Source organism: Scyliorhinus torazame, chromosome 16 (genome assembly GCF_047496885.1).
Source record: "Scyliorhinus torazame isolate Kashiwa2021f chromosome 16, sScyTor2.1, whole genome shotgun sequence".
NCBI classification, from domain to species: Eukaryota; Metazoa; Chordata; class Chondrichthyes; order Carcharhiniformes; family Scyliorhinidae; genus Scyliorhinus; species Scyliorhinus torazame.
The window spans coordinates 25,454,101-25,471,871 of NC_092722.1; the positions used below are offsets into that span (position 1 = coordinate 25,454,101).

Genomic DNA, 17,771 nt, shown 5'->3' on the forward strand with positions numbered 1-17,771 from the left:
TATACAGAGTACAGCTCCTGGTACACTAGGTATATACAGAGTACAGCTCCTGGTACACTGGGTATATACAGAGTACAGCTCCTGGTACACTGGGTATATACAGAGTACAGCACAACACTGGGTATATACAGAGTACAGCTCCTGGTGCACTGGGTATATGCAGAGTACAGCTCCTGGTACACTGGGTTTATACAGACTAAAGCTCCTGGTACACTAGGTATATACAGAGTACAGCACAACACTGGGTATATACAGAGTACAGCTCCTGGTGCACTGGGTATATACAGAGTGCAGCTCCTGGTACACTGGGTTTATAGAGAGTACAGCTCCTGGTACACCAGGTATATACAGAGTACAGCACAACACTGGGTATATACAGAGTACAGCTCCTGGTGCACTGGGTATATACAGAGTACAGCTCCTGGTACACTGGGTATATACAGAGTACAGCTCCTGGTACACTGGTTATATACAGAGTACAGATCCTGGTACACTGGGTATATACAGAGTACAGCTCCTGGTACACTGGGTATATACAGAGTACAGCTCCTGGTACACTGGGTATATACAGAGTACAGCTCCTGGTACACTGGGTATATACAGGGTACAGCTCCTGGTAGACTGGTTATGTACAGAGTACAGCTCCTGGTACACTGGGTATATACAGAGTACAGCTCCTGGTACACTGGTTATATACAGAGTATAGCTCCTGGTACACTGGGTATATACAGTGTACAGCACAACACTGGGTATATACAGAGTACAGCTCCTGGTGCACTGGGTATATACAGAGTACAACTCCTGGTACACAGGGTATATATAGAGTACAGCTCCTGGTACACTGGGTTTATACAGAGTACAGCTCCTGGTACACTAGGTATATACAGAGTACAGCACAACACTGGGTATATACAGAGTACAGCTCCTGGTGCACTGGGTATATACAGAGACTGCTCCTGGTACACTGGTTATATACAGAGTACAGCTCCTGGTACACTGGGTATATACAGAGTACAGCTCCTGGTACACTTGATATATACAGAGTACAGCTCCTGGTGCACTGGGTATATACAGAGTACAGCTCCTGGTACACTGGGTATATACAGAGTACAGCTCCTGGTACACTGGGTTTATACAGAGTACAGCACGACACTGGGTATATACAGAGTACAGCTCCTGGTGCACTGGGTATATGCAGAGTACAGCTCCTGGTACACTGGTGATATACAGAGTACAGCTCCTGGTACACTGGTTATATACAGAGTACAGCTCCTGGTACACTGGTTATATACAGAGTACAGCTCCTGGTACACTAGGTATATACAGAGTACAGCACGACACTGGGTATATACAGAATACAGCTCCTGGTACACTGGTTATATACAGAATACAGCTCCTGGTACACTGGTTATATACAGAATACAGCTCCTGGTACACTAGGTATATACAGAGTACAGCTCCTGGTACACTGGTTATATACAGAGTACAGCACGACACTGGGTATATACAGAGTACAGCTCCTGGTACACTGGTTATATACAGAGTACAGCTCCTGGTACACTGGGTATATACAGAGTACAGCACAACACTGGGTATATACAGAGTACAGCTCCTGGTACACTAGTTATATACAGAGTACAGCACGACACTGGGTATATACAGAGTACAGCTCCTGGTACACTGGTTATATACAGAGTACAGCTCCTGGTACACTGGTTATATACAGAGTACAGCTCCTGGTACACTGGTTATATACAGAGTACAGCTCCTGGTGCACTGGTTATATACAGAGTACAGCTCCTGGTGCACTGGGTATATACAGAGTACAGCTCCTGGTACACTGGTTATATACAGAGTACAGCTCCTGGTACACTGGTTATATACAGAGTACAGCTCCTGGTGCACTGGTTATATACAGAGTACAGCTCCTGGTGCACTGGGTATAGACAGAGTACAGCTCCTGGTGCACTGGTTATATACAGAGTACAGCTCCTGGTGCACTGGGTATATACAGAGTACAGCTCCTGGTACACTGGGTATATGCAGAGTACAGCCCCTGGTACGCTGGTTATATACAGGGTACAGCTCCTGGTGCACTGGGTATATACAGAGTACAGCTCCTGGTACACTGGGTATATACAGAGTACAGCTCCTGGTCCACTGGGTATATACAGAGTACAGCTCCTGGTACACAGGGTATATGCAGAGTACAGCTCCTGGTACACAGGGTATATGCAGAGTACAGCTCCTGGTACACTGGGTATATACAGAGTACAGATCCTGGTACACTGGGTATATACAGAGTACAGATCCTGGTACACTGGGTATATGTAGGGTGCAGCTCCTGATAGACTACCCCAATTGCACCAAATGGATAAGTTTTGTACAATAATCATCCTTGTCTTATGGCCTTTCTCAGTAAATGTAACAGCTTAGCGTGAACTCTTTCTAAGTTTGGGGCAGTTTTGCGCTGTAGCTCACTGTTCAAGGTGGACTAGCTGGAGCCTGCAGTTAGAGGAGTCTTTCAGCCTATTAACCTGGGCTGGATTTGAATTCCTGTCCCTGATACAGAAGACCAGGACCTCGGGCACTGGCCTGTCAGCAGCATTTATAAGGACAATATAGAAAAGTTTATTCTTCATTAAGCTTGATCTGAATGGCACAAGACAGCATCCAAATAGTGTGCAACACGACTGATACCAGCAACAGTACAGTAGATAGCAACTAAAAAACATAGGCCCAACTAAACTGCTTGGTATCTGTACCTTGAACTGATGTACAATGTAGAGATTTCCTTACTGCTAGCAGTCAGTACCCGAGGGATTTGCTGCTATACATTAACAGCGCAGGAGCCTGTAGAAGGAATTAAACTGGGAGATAAGACACAAGGGCAGCAAAGGAACTGACCGTTTGGGCATCAGGCACCTCACACATAAAGTAAACCTGATTTCTGGCACGCAAGCACGGCACAATTTGAATGTCAAGGCTTCTTACTGACAAACAATGCAGTCCAAAAAGGTCATGTGACTCATGATCCCAAGCGTGCTGTCATCACAGGTCTCTCCCCTGACTTACGGTGGCCTGCGGCAGTCCACGGTTAGAATTCCTTTTGGCTCGGTTGCTGAGAAGCTTCCTGGGATCAGAAGGACAACGTGACAGGTTCCAACCATGGGGTGGTAGGTTACAACCATGGAGGGGTGAGGGGGGTTGACAAGTCATGGTGCGACCAGCTTGATTTACAACCCTGCCATAATTTCTGGATTAAGAGCGACTGTCTGTACTTCCCCCGTTAAACTGGCCATTTGCTGCCGTTTGTTTGCATTGCCAGTTTTAACTTGTGGACCGCATGGCGACTCTGCATGTCCCCTCACTCACCACCTCATTGTCCGCCAAACAATCAGTGACTTAGTTCATACAGCGCTGTAGCTGGGTTATGCCTGCGAGGTTCAGTCCGCTGGCTGTCAACAGACTCTTGGCTCTCAGGTCCTCCAGCTCGTCCTTCACAGCTTGCCACTTCTTCATCATCCTCCTCATTTCCTCCTGCTTTACTTTCAGCCGTTTCCTCAGCTTCTCGTTCTTCTCCAGGGCCGAAAACAGCCTCTTCTTCATCATGCCCAGGTTGGTGGCAGCATAAGTGTGGTCAGCAGTGCCCTCGGGCGGAGCACCTTTCTCTGGACTTGCCTGCACAGAGTTCTCTTCTCCTACGCTAAGAGCGGGCAGTGGCACCTGAGGGAACAGAAAGCAGAGACTGAGCTATCGGAATAAATGCTCATCAACCGGGCTGACACGTATGACCACATGCTCTCCCGCCCTCACAGGTGACTAACTCACACTCCTGCAGAGACGCATGACAGATGGTCCCCCAAGTGTGAGGCTATCCATTTTGGGAGGAATAACAGCAGAATGGATTATTATTTAAACGGTAAGATGTTAAAACATGCTGCTGTGCAGAGGGATCTGGGTGTGCTGGTGCACGAGTCGCAAAAAGTTGGTGTGCAGGTGATTAAGAAGGCTAATCGAGTTTTGTCTTTCATTGCTAGAGGGATGGAGTTCAAGACTAGGGAGGTTATGCTGCAATTGTATAGGGTGTTGGTGAGGCCGCATCTGGAGTATTGTGTTCAGTTTTGGTCTTCTTACCTGAGAAAGGACATATTGGCACTGGAGGGAGTGCAGAGGAGATTCACTAGGTTGATCCCAGAGTTGAGGGGATTAGATTATGACGAGAGGTTGAGTAGACTGGGACTGTACTCATTGGAGTTTAGAAGGATGCGGGGGGATCTTATTGAGACATATAAAATTGTGAAGGGAATAGACAGTATCGATGCGGGCAGGTTGTTTCCACTGGTCGGGGAAAGCAGAACTAGGGGGCATAGCCTCAAAATAAGGGGAAGTAGATTTAGGACCGAGTTTAGGAGGAACTTCTTCACCCAAAGGGTTGTGAATCTCTGGAATTCCTTGCCCAGTGAAGCAGTTGAGGCTCCTTCTTTAAACGTTTTTAAGAAAAAGATAGATGCCTTTCTAAAGAATAAAGGGATTCGGGGATATGGTGTACGGGCCGGAGAGTGGAGCTGAGTCCACAAAGATCAGCCATGATCTCATTAAATGGCGGAGCAGGCTCGAGGGGCCAGATGGCCTACGCCTGTTCCTAGTTCTTATGTTCTTATGAAATCACGTATGGCCACTTGCCCCCTGCAGAGGTGCGTGACCCTCCCTCCTTATGATTCCAATGGTATGAATACTGTGTCCTTAATCTGGGAGCACCCAACCAGGGTGCACTGGGATCTTGGAGGCTCAGTAATAAAAGTTACATCACATGGCATTAATTTGCACAGACAGTCCCCAACCCTTCATTCACTTCTATTGGATTAACAGCACCAACCATTAACCAATCACATGGTGGCGCAGTGGTTGCCGCTGCTGTTTCGGCGCCAAGGACCCAGGTTCGATCCCAGCCCCGGGTCACTGTCCGTGTGGAGTTTGCATATTCCCCCCGTGTCTGTGTGGGTCTCATCCCCCTGGCCCCAAGATGTGCTGTGTAGGTGAATTGGCCACGCTAAATAATAATAATAATAACCTTTTTTTGTCACAAGTATGAAGTTACTGTGAAAAGCCCCTAGTCGCCACATTCCGGCGCCTGTTTGGGTAAACTGGTACAGGAATTGAACCCGCGCTGCTGGCCTTGTTCTGCATCACAAACCAGCTGTCTAGCCCACTGAGCTAAACCAGCCCTAGAATTGCCTCTTAATTGGGGGGAAAAAAGAATTGGGTGCTCTAAATTTATTTTTGAAATTAACATTAACCAATCACATCACTGTCAACTTCAAAGTTGCCATTTGTGGTGTATTAAATGCACCTCTTATTTCCGGGAGAAACAGTGGGTTCACTCACTATTTTGCACCTTTTTATGATGCATTTAAATCAATATGCCAGTAATATGTAAATAACACCTTGTGAAGAAAGATCTCTGATCTGAAACATTAAACATTGCTTTTTTCTCTCTTGCAGGGCGGCACTGGAGTACAGTGGTTAACACTGTTGCTTCACAGCGCTAGGGACCTGGGTTCAATTCCCGGTGATTAAGTGAATTGGAGATTCTGAATTCTCACTCAGTGTACCCGAACAGGTGCCGGAGTGAGGCAACTAGGGGATTTTCACAGCAACTTCATTGCAATGTTAATGTAAGCCTACTTGTGACAATAAAGATTATTATGATTAGATGTCGCCAGACCGGCTGAGTATTTCCAGCATTTTCTACTTTCTGTTTTCGATTTCCAGCATCCACAGTGTTACGTTTAAGATCTCCAATGACGCTCTATTATCTTTTGGGTACTTAAGGCCGTCGAATTGCCACTAAGCAAGGTGGGTGTTAAGAGTCTATACTAAGCAATGATTGCAATTTAAAATAAGGCTGCAGGACAGAGTGGAGCTAATAACAATAGTGCCTTTTGCGTCCTTGGAACCTGTGTTTAAATCCAGCCCAGCCACGTGGAATGAAGGGTTCCTCTCGTTTTTGTCTGCTGAAAGTGAAATAAGCCTGATAGCCTTAAACCATATTTCACAGTGGCTAAGAATTCAAAAGGCGCATTTGACATAATTCAGCAGCCTCACTCAATGGATTTCGGAGGATATATGATATACGATCAGCTAAAATGACATGAATAACATTGATACATTTAAGGGCAAGTTAAATAAGGGGAAAATGACAGCAGAATGTGCTGACTGGATGAGATGAAGAGGGTTTGGAGGCGAGTTGCAAGGTGCATAAGCACTGGCATGGACCACTGGGTTGAATTCCCTTGTTTCTGTGATTGCATCTAATGTGGAAACACGACACCACAAAAGGACGAATTTGCTTAGTACTCAGAATTAGAGTACTGTAATAATGTGACTAGTCACCCGATATCAGAGGTAAATCGTGTTCACATGAATACACCCACAATCAGGTGGAACAGAATTTATCTACCAATGCGATGTCAGCTAAACAGAGCCCACAATATTCAAACAGTTAAACTAATGGGAAAGGATTTAAAGCGTACATCGAACCAAGCTGCCTGAGTTTGTGGCTGCAGCTGTGCCCAGCACAAGGCCGAACAATACGGACCCACACTTTCAGATCCCTCTCCCTTCTCTATTAAGCCTTTGCTAGGAATCTCCCTCAAAGGCACAGCTGGTGTGACTAGTTCACAGTGTGGAGAATCCTCAGCAGGCACCCCTGGAGTGGCGCCCCGTGAGTTAAAACAAGTAAAGAAAGGCTTTCATTTATGTGCTGCCCTTCATGTCCACCAGACCCCAATGCGTAATGTTGGAAATGTGGCAGCCAATTTGGCAGCCAAGCAAGATCCCACAAACAGCACTGTGATAATAACCAAAATATTTCCTTTCAATGACAATGGTTGTGGGGTAATTATTGGCCAAGAGAGTGAGAGCGTTTACATCTACCCAAGTAGGCACCTCATCTCAGAGACTACACCTCTGACAGTGCAGCGCCCTCTCCTGTACAATACTGGAGAGTCATCCTGGATTCTAAAGTCTTTGGAATGAGACTTAAACCCATGACTTTCTGGTTCAAAGGTATGACAGTGCTACCACTGCAGAGTCAAATCTGAGTATTGTTTCCCCACCTGGATGAGTATTTGACTCCTCCGAGTGTCAAAACACTCTTGGTTGAAATGTTCCAACTACACCAAATACCTACCGTCTCCACCTTTTCCTCAGTTACTTCAGGAGTTGTTATATCTGTGGCCATTTTCAACTTTTTCCTTGCCCGATGTCTCTGCTGAAATAACAAACAAGATCACATCGTGAACCATATCTTTAGAACAAGAACATTGTGCAAAATCTCACAGAGGTAATGATTGACTCAGAAATGGATTCCACAGACACTGTCATTCTCTAGGCACCTTACAAAGCTACATTCTTCACTTGTGATGAATGTAGAATATTTTTATATATATATATATATATATATATATATATTAGTATATATATCTGTTGCAGTAATGTTATTAAAAGCCTGGGTTATATATTTCTATATATATATTTTATATATATTATATGTTATTGCAGTAATTGTTTTTTAAATTCTGGTATAACTTACGGGCAGTCTCTGTGTTTGCAAAAGGTGCAATTAAGATGTCATAAACATGAGATTATCATTCAGTCCAACCATGTAATTGTTTACCTACATATGGCCTGGTGGAATTTTGTTATGTTTGTTGGAGATTCCCTGTGTTTAGACTTAGGTAAGCATGTCAGGGATCTAAGTGGGATAAAGATGATGTAATTAATCGGAGGAGCCAGGTCTGTACCAGGAAGTTTAGCTTGAAGTCTGCTAGGAGCTTTAAACTGGGTAGCAGCTTTTGCCAAAAACTGTCACGTTAAGCTGTAGTCTACCAAAGACAGAAGGATCTGCAGGCTGTTTCCTGAAAGGAACTCTCTCTTTCGCTCTTCAAGCAGTATTTTCAAGAAATCTCTATACCCAGTGGACCGGAAGTAGCCCTGTGTTTGCTAACATAGAACATAGAAAAATACAGCACAGAACAGGCCCTTCGGCCCACGATGTTGTGCCGAACTTTTGTCCTAGATTAATCATAGATTATCATTGAATTTACAGTGCAGAAGGAGGCCATTCGGCCCATTGAGTCTGCAACGGCTCTTGGAAAGAGCACCCTACACAAAGTCAACACCTCCACCCAACACTAAGGGCAATTTTGGACACTAAGGGCAATTTATCATGGCCAATCCACCTAACCTGCACATCTTTGGACTGTGGGAGGAAACCGGAGCACCCAGAGGAAACCCACGCAGACACTTTATTTACCAGTGGTTTTTTGACCTGTAATGTGCTTTGTTTAATTTGAGATAGAGACGGTATAAGTTAGTAGTGAAAAGGGTTTCCTTTTATTTTATGAATTATTAAAATGTTAATTGGGACTTCCGGTTGCGGCTATGCGGAGCTAAGCCACACATTTTGGCGGCTCCCGCTAGAACGGACTTTTGGGCTCTCCAGAGGAGTCCCAACGGAAATTTGTCGACAACTTCCCATGTGGGAAGGTGAGAGCAAGATCCCCCTTTCATAGTATATGGAGTGGACCAGAAGTGGAGCGGTCAAAAAAGCGGTTTTGGAGCAGCGAAAGAAGTGAGGGAGAAAAAACAAGATGGCGGAGACCGAGCGGCATGGGGGCCGGAGTAGCAGGAGTTTCTCAGGCGCTGCGTGGAGGAGCTTAAGAAAGAGGTGCTGGAGCCACTGCTGACGGCGATCGAGGGGCTAAAGGAGACCCAGAAGGCCCACGGGGTAGAGATCCGGGAGGTGCGGAAAAAAGCCGCAGAGAACGAGGACAAGATCTTGAGCCTGGCGGTGAAGATGGAGGCGCACGAGGCGCTGCACAAGAGGTGGGTGGAAAGATTCGAGGGCCTGGAGAACAGGTCGAGGAGGAAAAATCTTCGGATTCTGGGTCTCCCTGAAGGGGTGGAGGGGGCTGATGCCGGGGCATATGTGAGCACGATGCTCAATTCGCTGATGGGTGCGGAGGCCTCTCCGAGTCCCCTGGAGCTAGTTGGGGCACATCGGGTGTTGGCGAGGAGACCCAAGGCCAACGAGCCGCCAAGGGCGGTAGTAGTGAGGTTTCACCATTTCGTGGACAGAGAGTGTGTCTTGAGATGGGCCAAGAAAGAGCGGAGCAGCAGGTGGGAGAATACGGTGATCCGAATTTATCAGGACTGGAGTACGGAGGTGGCAAAGAAGAGAGCTGGTTTTAATCGGGCCAAGGCGGTGCTGCATAGGAAGGGGGTGAGATTCGGAATGCTGCAGCCAGCACGATTGTGGGTCACATTTCAGGATCAACACCACTACTTTGAAATGCCTGAAGAGGCTTGGACCTTGATACAAACTGAAAAGTTGGACTCAAACTGAGGGTCTGTGGTTGTGGGGGGGATGTCGGTTGTATACAGGGTATTAACTATGCGTAGGGAATGTTCCACGGGTTGGGCAATGGATGGGGATGGGGGAAGAGATCTGATGGGGAGACTTTGAGGGAATGTGGGCGCCGGTGCTGTAGGGAGGGGAGGCCCGGGGATGGGGGAATCGGGATAAGGCCGCAACAGGAGCTGCGCCAGAGGGGGCGGGGCTGGCTCAGGAAACGCAAGCTTTTTCCCGCGCTAGGGAAGGACGGAGGGGGGGATGGATGAGCGCACACTGATTGCTGGGGAGAAGGAGGAGGGGGGATTTCCACATGGGGGGTGTCAATGGGAGGGCTGGGAGGCCAGGGTCAGCAGGTGTCAGTTGACTTACGGGAGTGTTATAGGGGGAGCAAAAGAGCTAGATATGGATCTAGCGGGGGGAGGGGGAGGGGGGGGAAATAGGGTTGCTGCTGCATTGACCGAGGGGGAACTGAAAACAGAAGAGGTGGTCGGGGCGGGGGTCCCCCGTCTGGAGGGTTCGGGAGGCGCGGGCACGGGACTGGCCTAGAAAAGGAGATGGCTAGTCGGGCGGGTGGGGGCGGGGGGGGGGTTATACGCCCAGAACTGGGATGATGCTGGATTCATGAAGCGCATGTTGGGGCACATTCCGGACCTGGAGGTAGGAGGCCTGATAATGGGTGGGGACTTCAACACGGTGTTGGACCCAGCACTGGACCGCTCCGGATCAAGGACTGGAAAGAGGCTGGCGGCGGCCAAGGTGCTTAGGGGGTTTATGGATCAGATGGGGGGAGCGGACCCATGGAGGTTTGCTAGGCCGCAGGCCAGGGAATTTTCTTTTTTCTCCCACGTGCACAAAGCCTACTCCCGGATAGATTTCTTTGTCCTGGGCAGGGCGCTCATCCCGTGGGTGGAGGGAACGGAGTATTCGGCCATAGCCGTTTCGGATCATGCCCTGCACTGGGTGGAACTGGAGCTGGGAGAGGAGAGGGACCAACGCCGGCTGTGGCGGCTGGACGTGGGATTGCTGGCAGATGAGGTGGTGTGTGGGAAGGTGAGGGGGTGCATCGTAAGATACTTGGAGGCCAACAACAACGGGGAGGTGCGGGTGGGGGTGGTATGGGAGGCATTGAAGGCGGTGATCAGGGGAGAGCTAATCTCCATTAGGGCTCATAGGGAGAAGACAGAGGGCATGGGAAGGGAGAGGTTAGTGGGGGAGATTTTAAGAGTGGACAGGAGATATGCAGAGGCCCCTGAGGAGAGATTACTTGGGGAAAGACGACGTCTCCAGACGGAATTTGACCTGTTGACCACAGGGAAGGCAGAGGCACAGTGGAGGAAGGCACAGGGCGCGACCTACGAGTACGGGGAAAAGGCGAGTCGGATGCTGGCACACCAGCTCCGTAAGAGGATGGCAGCGAGGGAAATAGGGGGAGTCAAGGATGTCAGGGGAACTACGGTGCGCAGTGCAGTGAAAGTAAATGAGGCATTTAAGGCCTTTTATGAGGAGCTGTATAGATCTCAGCCCCCAGCGGAGGAAGAGGGGATGCGACGATTTCTGGATCAACTGAGGTTCCAGAGGGTGGAGGAGCAGGAGGTGGCTGGTTTGGGGGCGCCAATTGGGTTGGAGGAGCTGATTAAAGGACTGGGGAGCATGCAGGCGGGGAAAGCCCCGGGACCAGTTGGGTTCCCGGTTGAGTTTTACAGGAAGTATGCGGACCTGTTAGCCCCGTTGCTGGTGAGGACTTTCAATGAGGCAAGGGAGGGGGGGACCCTGCCCCCGACAATGTCCGGGGCAATGATTTCTCTGATCCTGAAGCGGGACAAGGACCCACTGCAATGTAGGTCGTATAGGCCGATTTCGCTCCTTAATGCGGACGCTACGTTGCTGGCAAAAGTGCTGGCTACGAGGATTGAGGACTGTGTCCCGGGGGTGATTCACGAGGACCAGACAGGATTTGTAAAGGGCAGGCAGCTAAACACCAATGTGCGGAGGCTCCTAAACGTGATTATGATGCCATCGGTGGAGGGAGAGGCGGAGATAGTGGCAGCTATGGACGCGGAGAAGGCCTTTGACCGGGAGTGGGAGTATCTCTGGGAAGTGGTGCGGAGGTTTGGGTTTGGGGAGGGGTTTATCAGTTGGCTTAAGCTCCTATATAGAGCCCCGGTGGAGAGTGTGGTTACGAATCGGCAGAGGTCGGAGTATTTTCGGCTGTATCGAGGGACGAGGCAGGGGTGCCCCCTGTCCCCCCTGTTGTTTGCATTAGCAATTGAGCCTTTGGCCATAGCATTAAGGGAGTCCAGGAAATGGAGGGAGGTGGTCCGAGGGGGAGAGGAGCATTGGGTGTCACTGTATGCGGACGACCTGTTGCTGTATGTGGCAGATCCAGTGGAGGGGATGGTGGAGGTCATGCAGATCCTAAGGGAGTTTGGGGACTTCTCGGGCTATAAGCTCAATGTCGGGAAAAGTGAGCTCTTCGTGGTGCATCCAGGGGACCAGGGAAGAGATTTAGATGACCTACCGTTGAGGGGGGCGGAAAGGAGCTTTCGGTACTTGGGGATCCAGGTAGCTAGGAGTTGGGGGGCCCTGCACAAACTTAATTTGACGGGGCTGGTGGAGCAGATGGAGGACGACTTCAAACAATGGGATGTGTTGGCGCTCTCGCTAGCGGGCAGGGTACAGTCGATTAAAATGATAGTCCTCCCAAGGTTTCTTTTTGTGTTCCAGTGCCTTCCTGTTATGATTTTACCAAGGCCTTTTTTAAGAGGGTAGGTAGGAGCATCATGGGTTTTGTGTGGGCAAACAAGACCCCGAGGGTAAAGAGGGGGTTTCTGGAGCATAGTAGGGACAGAGCAAGCGTTGCCGAACCTGGGTGGCTACTATTGGGCAGCCAACATGGCGATGATCCGTAAGTGGGTGATGGAGGGAGAGGGGGCGGCATGGAAGAGGTTGGAGATGGCGTCCTGCAAAGGAACGAGCCTAAGGGCGCTGGTGACGGCACCGCTGCCGCTCTCGCCGACAAGGTACACCACGAGTCCGGTGGTGGAGGCAACGCTAAAGATCTGGGGGCAGTGGAGAAGACACAGGGGTGCGATGGGAGCCTCGGTGGGTCCCCGATCAGAGATAACCATTGGTTTGTCCCAGGAAGGATGGACGGGGGGTTTCAGAGCTGGCATCGGGCAGGGATCAGAAGGATGGGGGACCTGTTTATAGATGGGACGTTTGCGAGCCTAGGGGCGCTGGAGGAGAAGTTTGGGATACCCCCGGGAAATGCGTTCAGGTACATGCATGTTTGTGAGGCGGCAGGTGAGGGAATTCCCGTTGCTCCCGGCACAGGGGATCCAGGACAGGGTGATTTTGGGTGTATGGGTCGGAGAGGGCAAGGTTTTGGCGATGTATCAGGAGATGAAAGAAGAGGAGGCGGCTTTGGTAGAGGAGCTGAAGGGCAAATGGGAGGAGGAGTTGGGGGAGGAGATTGAAGAGGATCTGTGGGCTGATGCCCTGAGTAGGGTTAATTCCTCTTTCTTGTGTGCCAGGCTTAGCCTGATACAGTTTAAGGTTATTCACAGAGCGCATATGACAGGGGCGAGGCTGAGTAGGTTCTTTGGGGTGGAGGACAGATGTGGGAGGTGCTCAGGAAGCCCGGCGAATCACGCCCATATGTTCTGGTCGTGCCCGGCACTGGATGGGTTCTGGAGGGGTTTCGCGAGGACTATGTCTAAGGTGGTGAAAGTCCAGGTCAAGCCAAGTAGGGGGCTGGCATTATTTGGAGTGGCGGACGAGCCGGGAATGCAGGAGGCGAAAGAGGCCGGTATCCTGGCCTTTGCGTCCCTGGTAGCCCGGCGGAGGATCTTGCTATTATGGAAAGACGCGAAGCCCCCCAGTGTGGAAGCCTGGATAAATGACATGGCAGGGTTCATCAAGCTGGAGCTGATAAAGTTTGCCTTGAGAGGGTCTGCGCAGGGGTTCTTCAGGCGATGGCAACCGTTCCTAGACTATCTCGCGGAGCGTTAGAAGGAGGTGAGTCAGCAGCAACCCAGGGAGGGAGGGGCGGGGGGGGGGGGGTCTCTTTCGGAGGGGAGTATATGGGTGGGTGGGGAAGGGGGTTTTCCTAGGGGCACTTGAAAAAGGAAAAACATAAACATATGGGAGAGTCAATCTGTGCGGGAGGAACCCATTGTACAAGTTCTGTATTATGTTGGATTGATATGTTTATGTTTTGTTCTGTTCCTTCTCTTTTTCTTTTTTGTTACGGGGGGGGGGGGGGTTTAATTGGTTGAAAATCTTTGTTGAAAAACTTTGAATAAACATATTTTAAAATACTTAAATAAAATGTTAATTGAAAAGCTATTTTCGGTGATGTTAATGTGTTTAATCCTGTGTTAAGAATAAAGTTTGTTTTAATACAAAAGCTACCTATTGGGGCAGCACGGTGGCCCAGTGGTTAGCACTGCTGCCTACGGCGTGGAGGACCCAGGTTCGGTCCCGGCACCCGAATCACTGTCCGAATGGAGTTTGCACATTTCACCCCCCCCCCCCCACGTGTCAGCATGGGTTTCACCCCCATATCCCAAAGATGTGCAGATTAGGTGGATTGGACATGCTGAATTGCCCCTTAATTGAAAAAGAAAAATTGGGTACTCTCAATTTATTTTTTAAAAGCTACCTATTGGTCTGTGGAGCAAAGTATCCTTTGCCCACAGTTTAAACAAAAAGTGTTTGGGGTTCCTGTAAGGTGTCCTAATAAATGTTGGGGTCTGGTCCGGGACCTTACCACACTGGAGAGTCTAAATAGTGAGTTTAGGCAGGTTGTTGGACTGTGGCAGCATCATCTCCCCACCCCCACCATCTCTGTCTATCCTCTCACAATACATTTATATAGTCATTGAAGGGTGATAGGAGGGACTGTCGAGAAAGAGGCGACCATTCCACAGGACACTGAGATATAAAAAATGGCAAAATCTCTCATCAGAGTTGTCAGCAACAAGATTGAACACTCTGGGCTACATTGCCAATGCAGAATCCAGCTTTCCTCTGTTCTGCTGCCTCAGCACCCCCCAGCCTCAGTGGAGCACTCATTTCTGCACATCTGCCCTCGACAAGACTCGCAATGGGCCTCTTGGGGACTGGGTTGAGACAACCAACTTCATTTCCCTCAGGACCCTTGCAGCCAGCGGAAGCTTTCACCTCACGAGTTTAAATTATAACGGTCCCAGTGGTGAAAGGCTTGTTTTTACTCCCTTGAGCCACCCAGCCCCTCCACACTCATCTCTACTTCAACAACTTGAATGTGTACAACGTATTTGAAACATCCCAGATCACTTCAGGGGAAAATTATCAAACAAGATTGTAGACCGATTTGTACAGGTGATATTAGGACAGATGGCAACATAGATTTTAATAATAATCTTTATTAGTGTCGCAAGTAGGCTTACATTAACACTGCAATGAAGATACTGTGTAAGTCCCCTAGTCGCCACACTCCGGCTCCTGTTCGTGTACACTGAGGGAGAATTCAGAATGTCCAATTCGCCAACAAACACGTCTTTCGGGACTTGTGGGATGAAACTGGAGCAGCCGGAGGAAACCCAAGCAGACATGGGGAGAACGTGCAGGCTCTGCACAGACAGTGACCCAAGCCAGGAATCTCACCCGGGTCCCTGGCGCTGTGAAGCAATAGTGCTAACCACTGAGGGGTATCTTTTCTTTTATAAATTTAGAGTGCCTAATTCATTTTTTTCTAATTAAGAGGCAATTTAGCCTGGCCAATCCACCTACCCTGCACATCTTTGGGTTGTGGGGGCGAAGCCCACGAAGACACGGGGAGAAAGTGCAAACTCCACGCGGACAGTGACCCGAGCCGGGAACAAACCTGGGACATGGCGCCGTGAGGCAGCAATGCTAACCACTGTACCACCGTGCTGCCCCTACTGTGGGGTACCTTCAAGGAGAAAATGGAGGTGAAGAGATGAACAGGTTTAGAGAGTGAATTCCAGAGCTTCGAATATGGGCATTGTCGCTCCTGGTGGAGCAATTAAAATTGGGAGGCCAGAATTACATCCATACTGTACCTTCACAATCTCTGAGTAGCGGAAAACCGTGGGGACAGCATTATGTTTCAGATTTTTTCTGTTGCCCCAAGTGTTGAAACACTCTGGTTTGAAATGCTCCGAGCAAATGACTGTGTGTTGGTTGGGTTTGAACTCTGCTCTTCCAACATTGTTCATCCACTGCTTTAATAAGTCCGGCTTACTGAAGGGAAACCTGAGCAACAGTGAAAGAACATCAAGAAACAAAGCCCAATGTTAAACAGCAAGTCAGCAGCCTCCTCCTACCACATATTGGAGCCCGAGTTAGCTCCTTCTCCCTACCAACATTTGTACCAAGTTATCCCCAGATTCCTTCCTCCCTCCTGACCATCCACTTATCCATTCTCCCTGCCACTGTCAGACTCCTCTGGAAAATCACTGGTAATTTTGCTGTTAAAGTCACAAGTTGTCTAGCCTCACAGCATATTATAGCCACCGCATATTATTTGTCTCATTTCCGAGGGAGTTTCTCATATTAATTATGTAACTCGCTACCAGCTCTCAGGATCTACGGTAATCATGATTCTGGGCTCCTGGCTGAGTGACCTATGGAAGATTAACTCCCCACTTCCTGATGTTGATAGTTTACAAATTAATTAATCAGTGGCTGCTCACCCTCAGTACATACATTATTAATGTTCGACAGTCCAGGCTGACTGACCTGTGGAAGGTAGGCTCTTTGTCTCAGAAGTGTTATAAATTATTTTTAAATAATTAATTGATTAATTATGTATTTACGTAAAAGGCTGCTCCTTCTCAGTTTCAAAGCCACTCACACTGTTGGTAGCTATATTGTATTTTTACTCATTAAGTCATTGAATCATACAAGCCAAAAAAAGAGGCCTTTTGCCCATCCTGGCTGCGCCTGCACTTTGAAAAAGTTATCCAATTAGTCCCCCTCCCCCAATCTTTCCCATTACACTACAGATTTGCCCTCATCGAGTATATATATATATATATATTTTAAAATATTTTGAAATTTACGATTTAGTCTGCTTCCAACCCCTTTTCAGGGCGTGCATGCCAGATCATAACACTGCATAAAATAATTATATTAAATGACCTAATTTTCAATATATGCAACTTTTGATTAGTAATATTCAGGACCACTGGCTTATTTATCAATGACATGAGCTACTTATGCTATTGAGGATTTATACCATTGCTTTAACACATTAGTTGACTAATTATTTATATAAAATTATCATATTTTGTCTTTTAAAAAATGACTATTCAGCATATACTTTGATTTTCTGGGTCCCTGTCTGATGTTACCTGTTGACAGGTGAGTTACTTGTCCCCAATATGCTGTTGGCAGTTATGATGTTTATCAATACACTCGGATTAGTTATGGATATGAAATAACCTTTCACGCTCAGTACATATATATTACAGTAATTATAACAGTAAAATGGTGCAGATAATGGAGGTTGGAGAAAAAAAAAACAGAAAGTGCTGGAAAAACTCAAGCAGTTCTGGCAGCATCCGTGGAGAGAAACAGGGTTAAAGTTTTAGTCCAATGGGACTGTTCGAAAAAGACTGGCATTGGACTCGAAATATTAACTCTTGTCTCTCCCTCTCCACAAATGATGCCAGGCCCACCGTGTTTTCCCCCTGCACTTTCTGTTTTCATCTTATGCCACAGCACTGATGTTCGGGGTCCCTGTCAGATTTACCTGGGACAGGTGAGAGATACTTGCCCCAGATGGAATGCTGGTGATAAACAGTGCTGGTGTACATCAATTATTGATATAACACTGATGATTGATGTGAAAAGGTCTATTTTGTACCATGACTGTTCAAACCCAGCATATATTGACATGCTGAGGCACCTGGCTGATTTACCTGTGGAAGGTGAGCTCCTTGTTTTTGCTGCTGTACCTGTTGGTACAGTTATAGGCAGCACACGACTTGGGCATGACCCAGCCCCGTTTCTGCCCCCCACAATAATGGCGGCCTCGCGGCAACACCCGGCCCGCCGCGACCCCTCACAACAAAATGGCGCCGTTGCTTGGCGGCGCAGCCAACACATCCGACCACCCGAAAATGCACAGATTAGGATGGCTGGTTTAAAAAATCCAAACTGCGGCCGAACAAGCACCTCGCGCGTTTAACTTACGGAGGAAGATTGAATACTGCACACATACACACATATATATATATATATATATATTTAAAAAATCTCCTATGCGCGAGCCCTTTTACCGCAAACGCTGCTGGGATATTTTTCCGCCGGGAGGGGGGGGGGATGCTCGGTGACACGT

The 17,771-nt window shown here is 48.3% G+C and overlaps 1 protein-coding gene across 2 annotated transcripts; it reads right to left on the reverse strand.

The window, feature by feature from the left end:
• Positions 1-2,607: 2,607 nt before the first annotated feature.
• Positions 2,608-17,714, reverse strand: thap3 (THAP domain containing, apoptosis associated protein 3). 2 transcript variants are annotated; one of them, XM_072478077.1, is made up of 4 exons: positions 17,627-17,714; positions 15,490-15,682; positions 7,196-7,276; positions 2,608-3,726 (listed from the first exon to the last, which is right to left on the reverse strand). In XM_072478077.1, exons 1-4 carry the CDS (start codon positions 17,650-17,652, stop codon positions 3,406-3,408), a joined length of 621 nt encoding a protein of 206 aa, XP_072334178.1. In that variant the 5' UTR covers positions 17,653-17,714; the 3' UTR covers positions 2,608-3,405. The 2 variants fall into 2 exon arrangements, with proteins under 2 accessions (XP_072334178.1, XP_072334177.1); XM_072478076.1 differs by lacking the exon at positions 17,627-17,714 and adding an exon at positions 17,353-17,618.
• Positions 17,715-17,771: the final 57 nt, after the last annotated feature.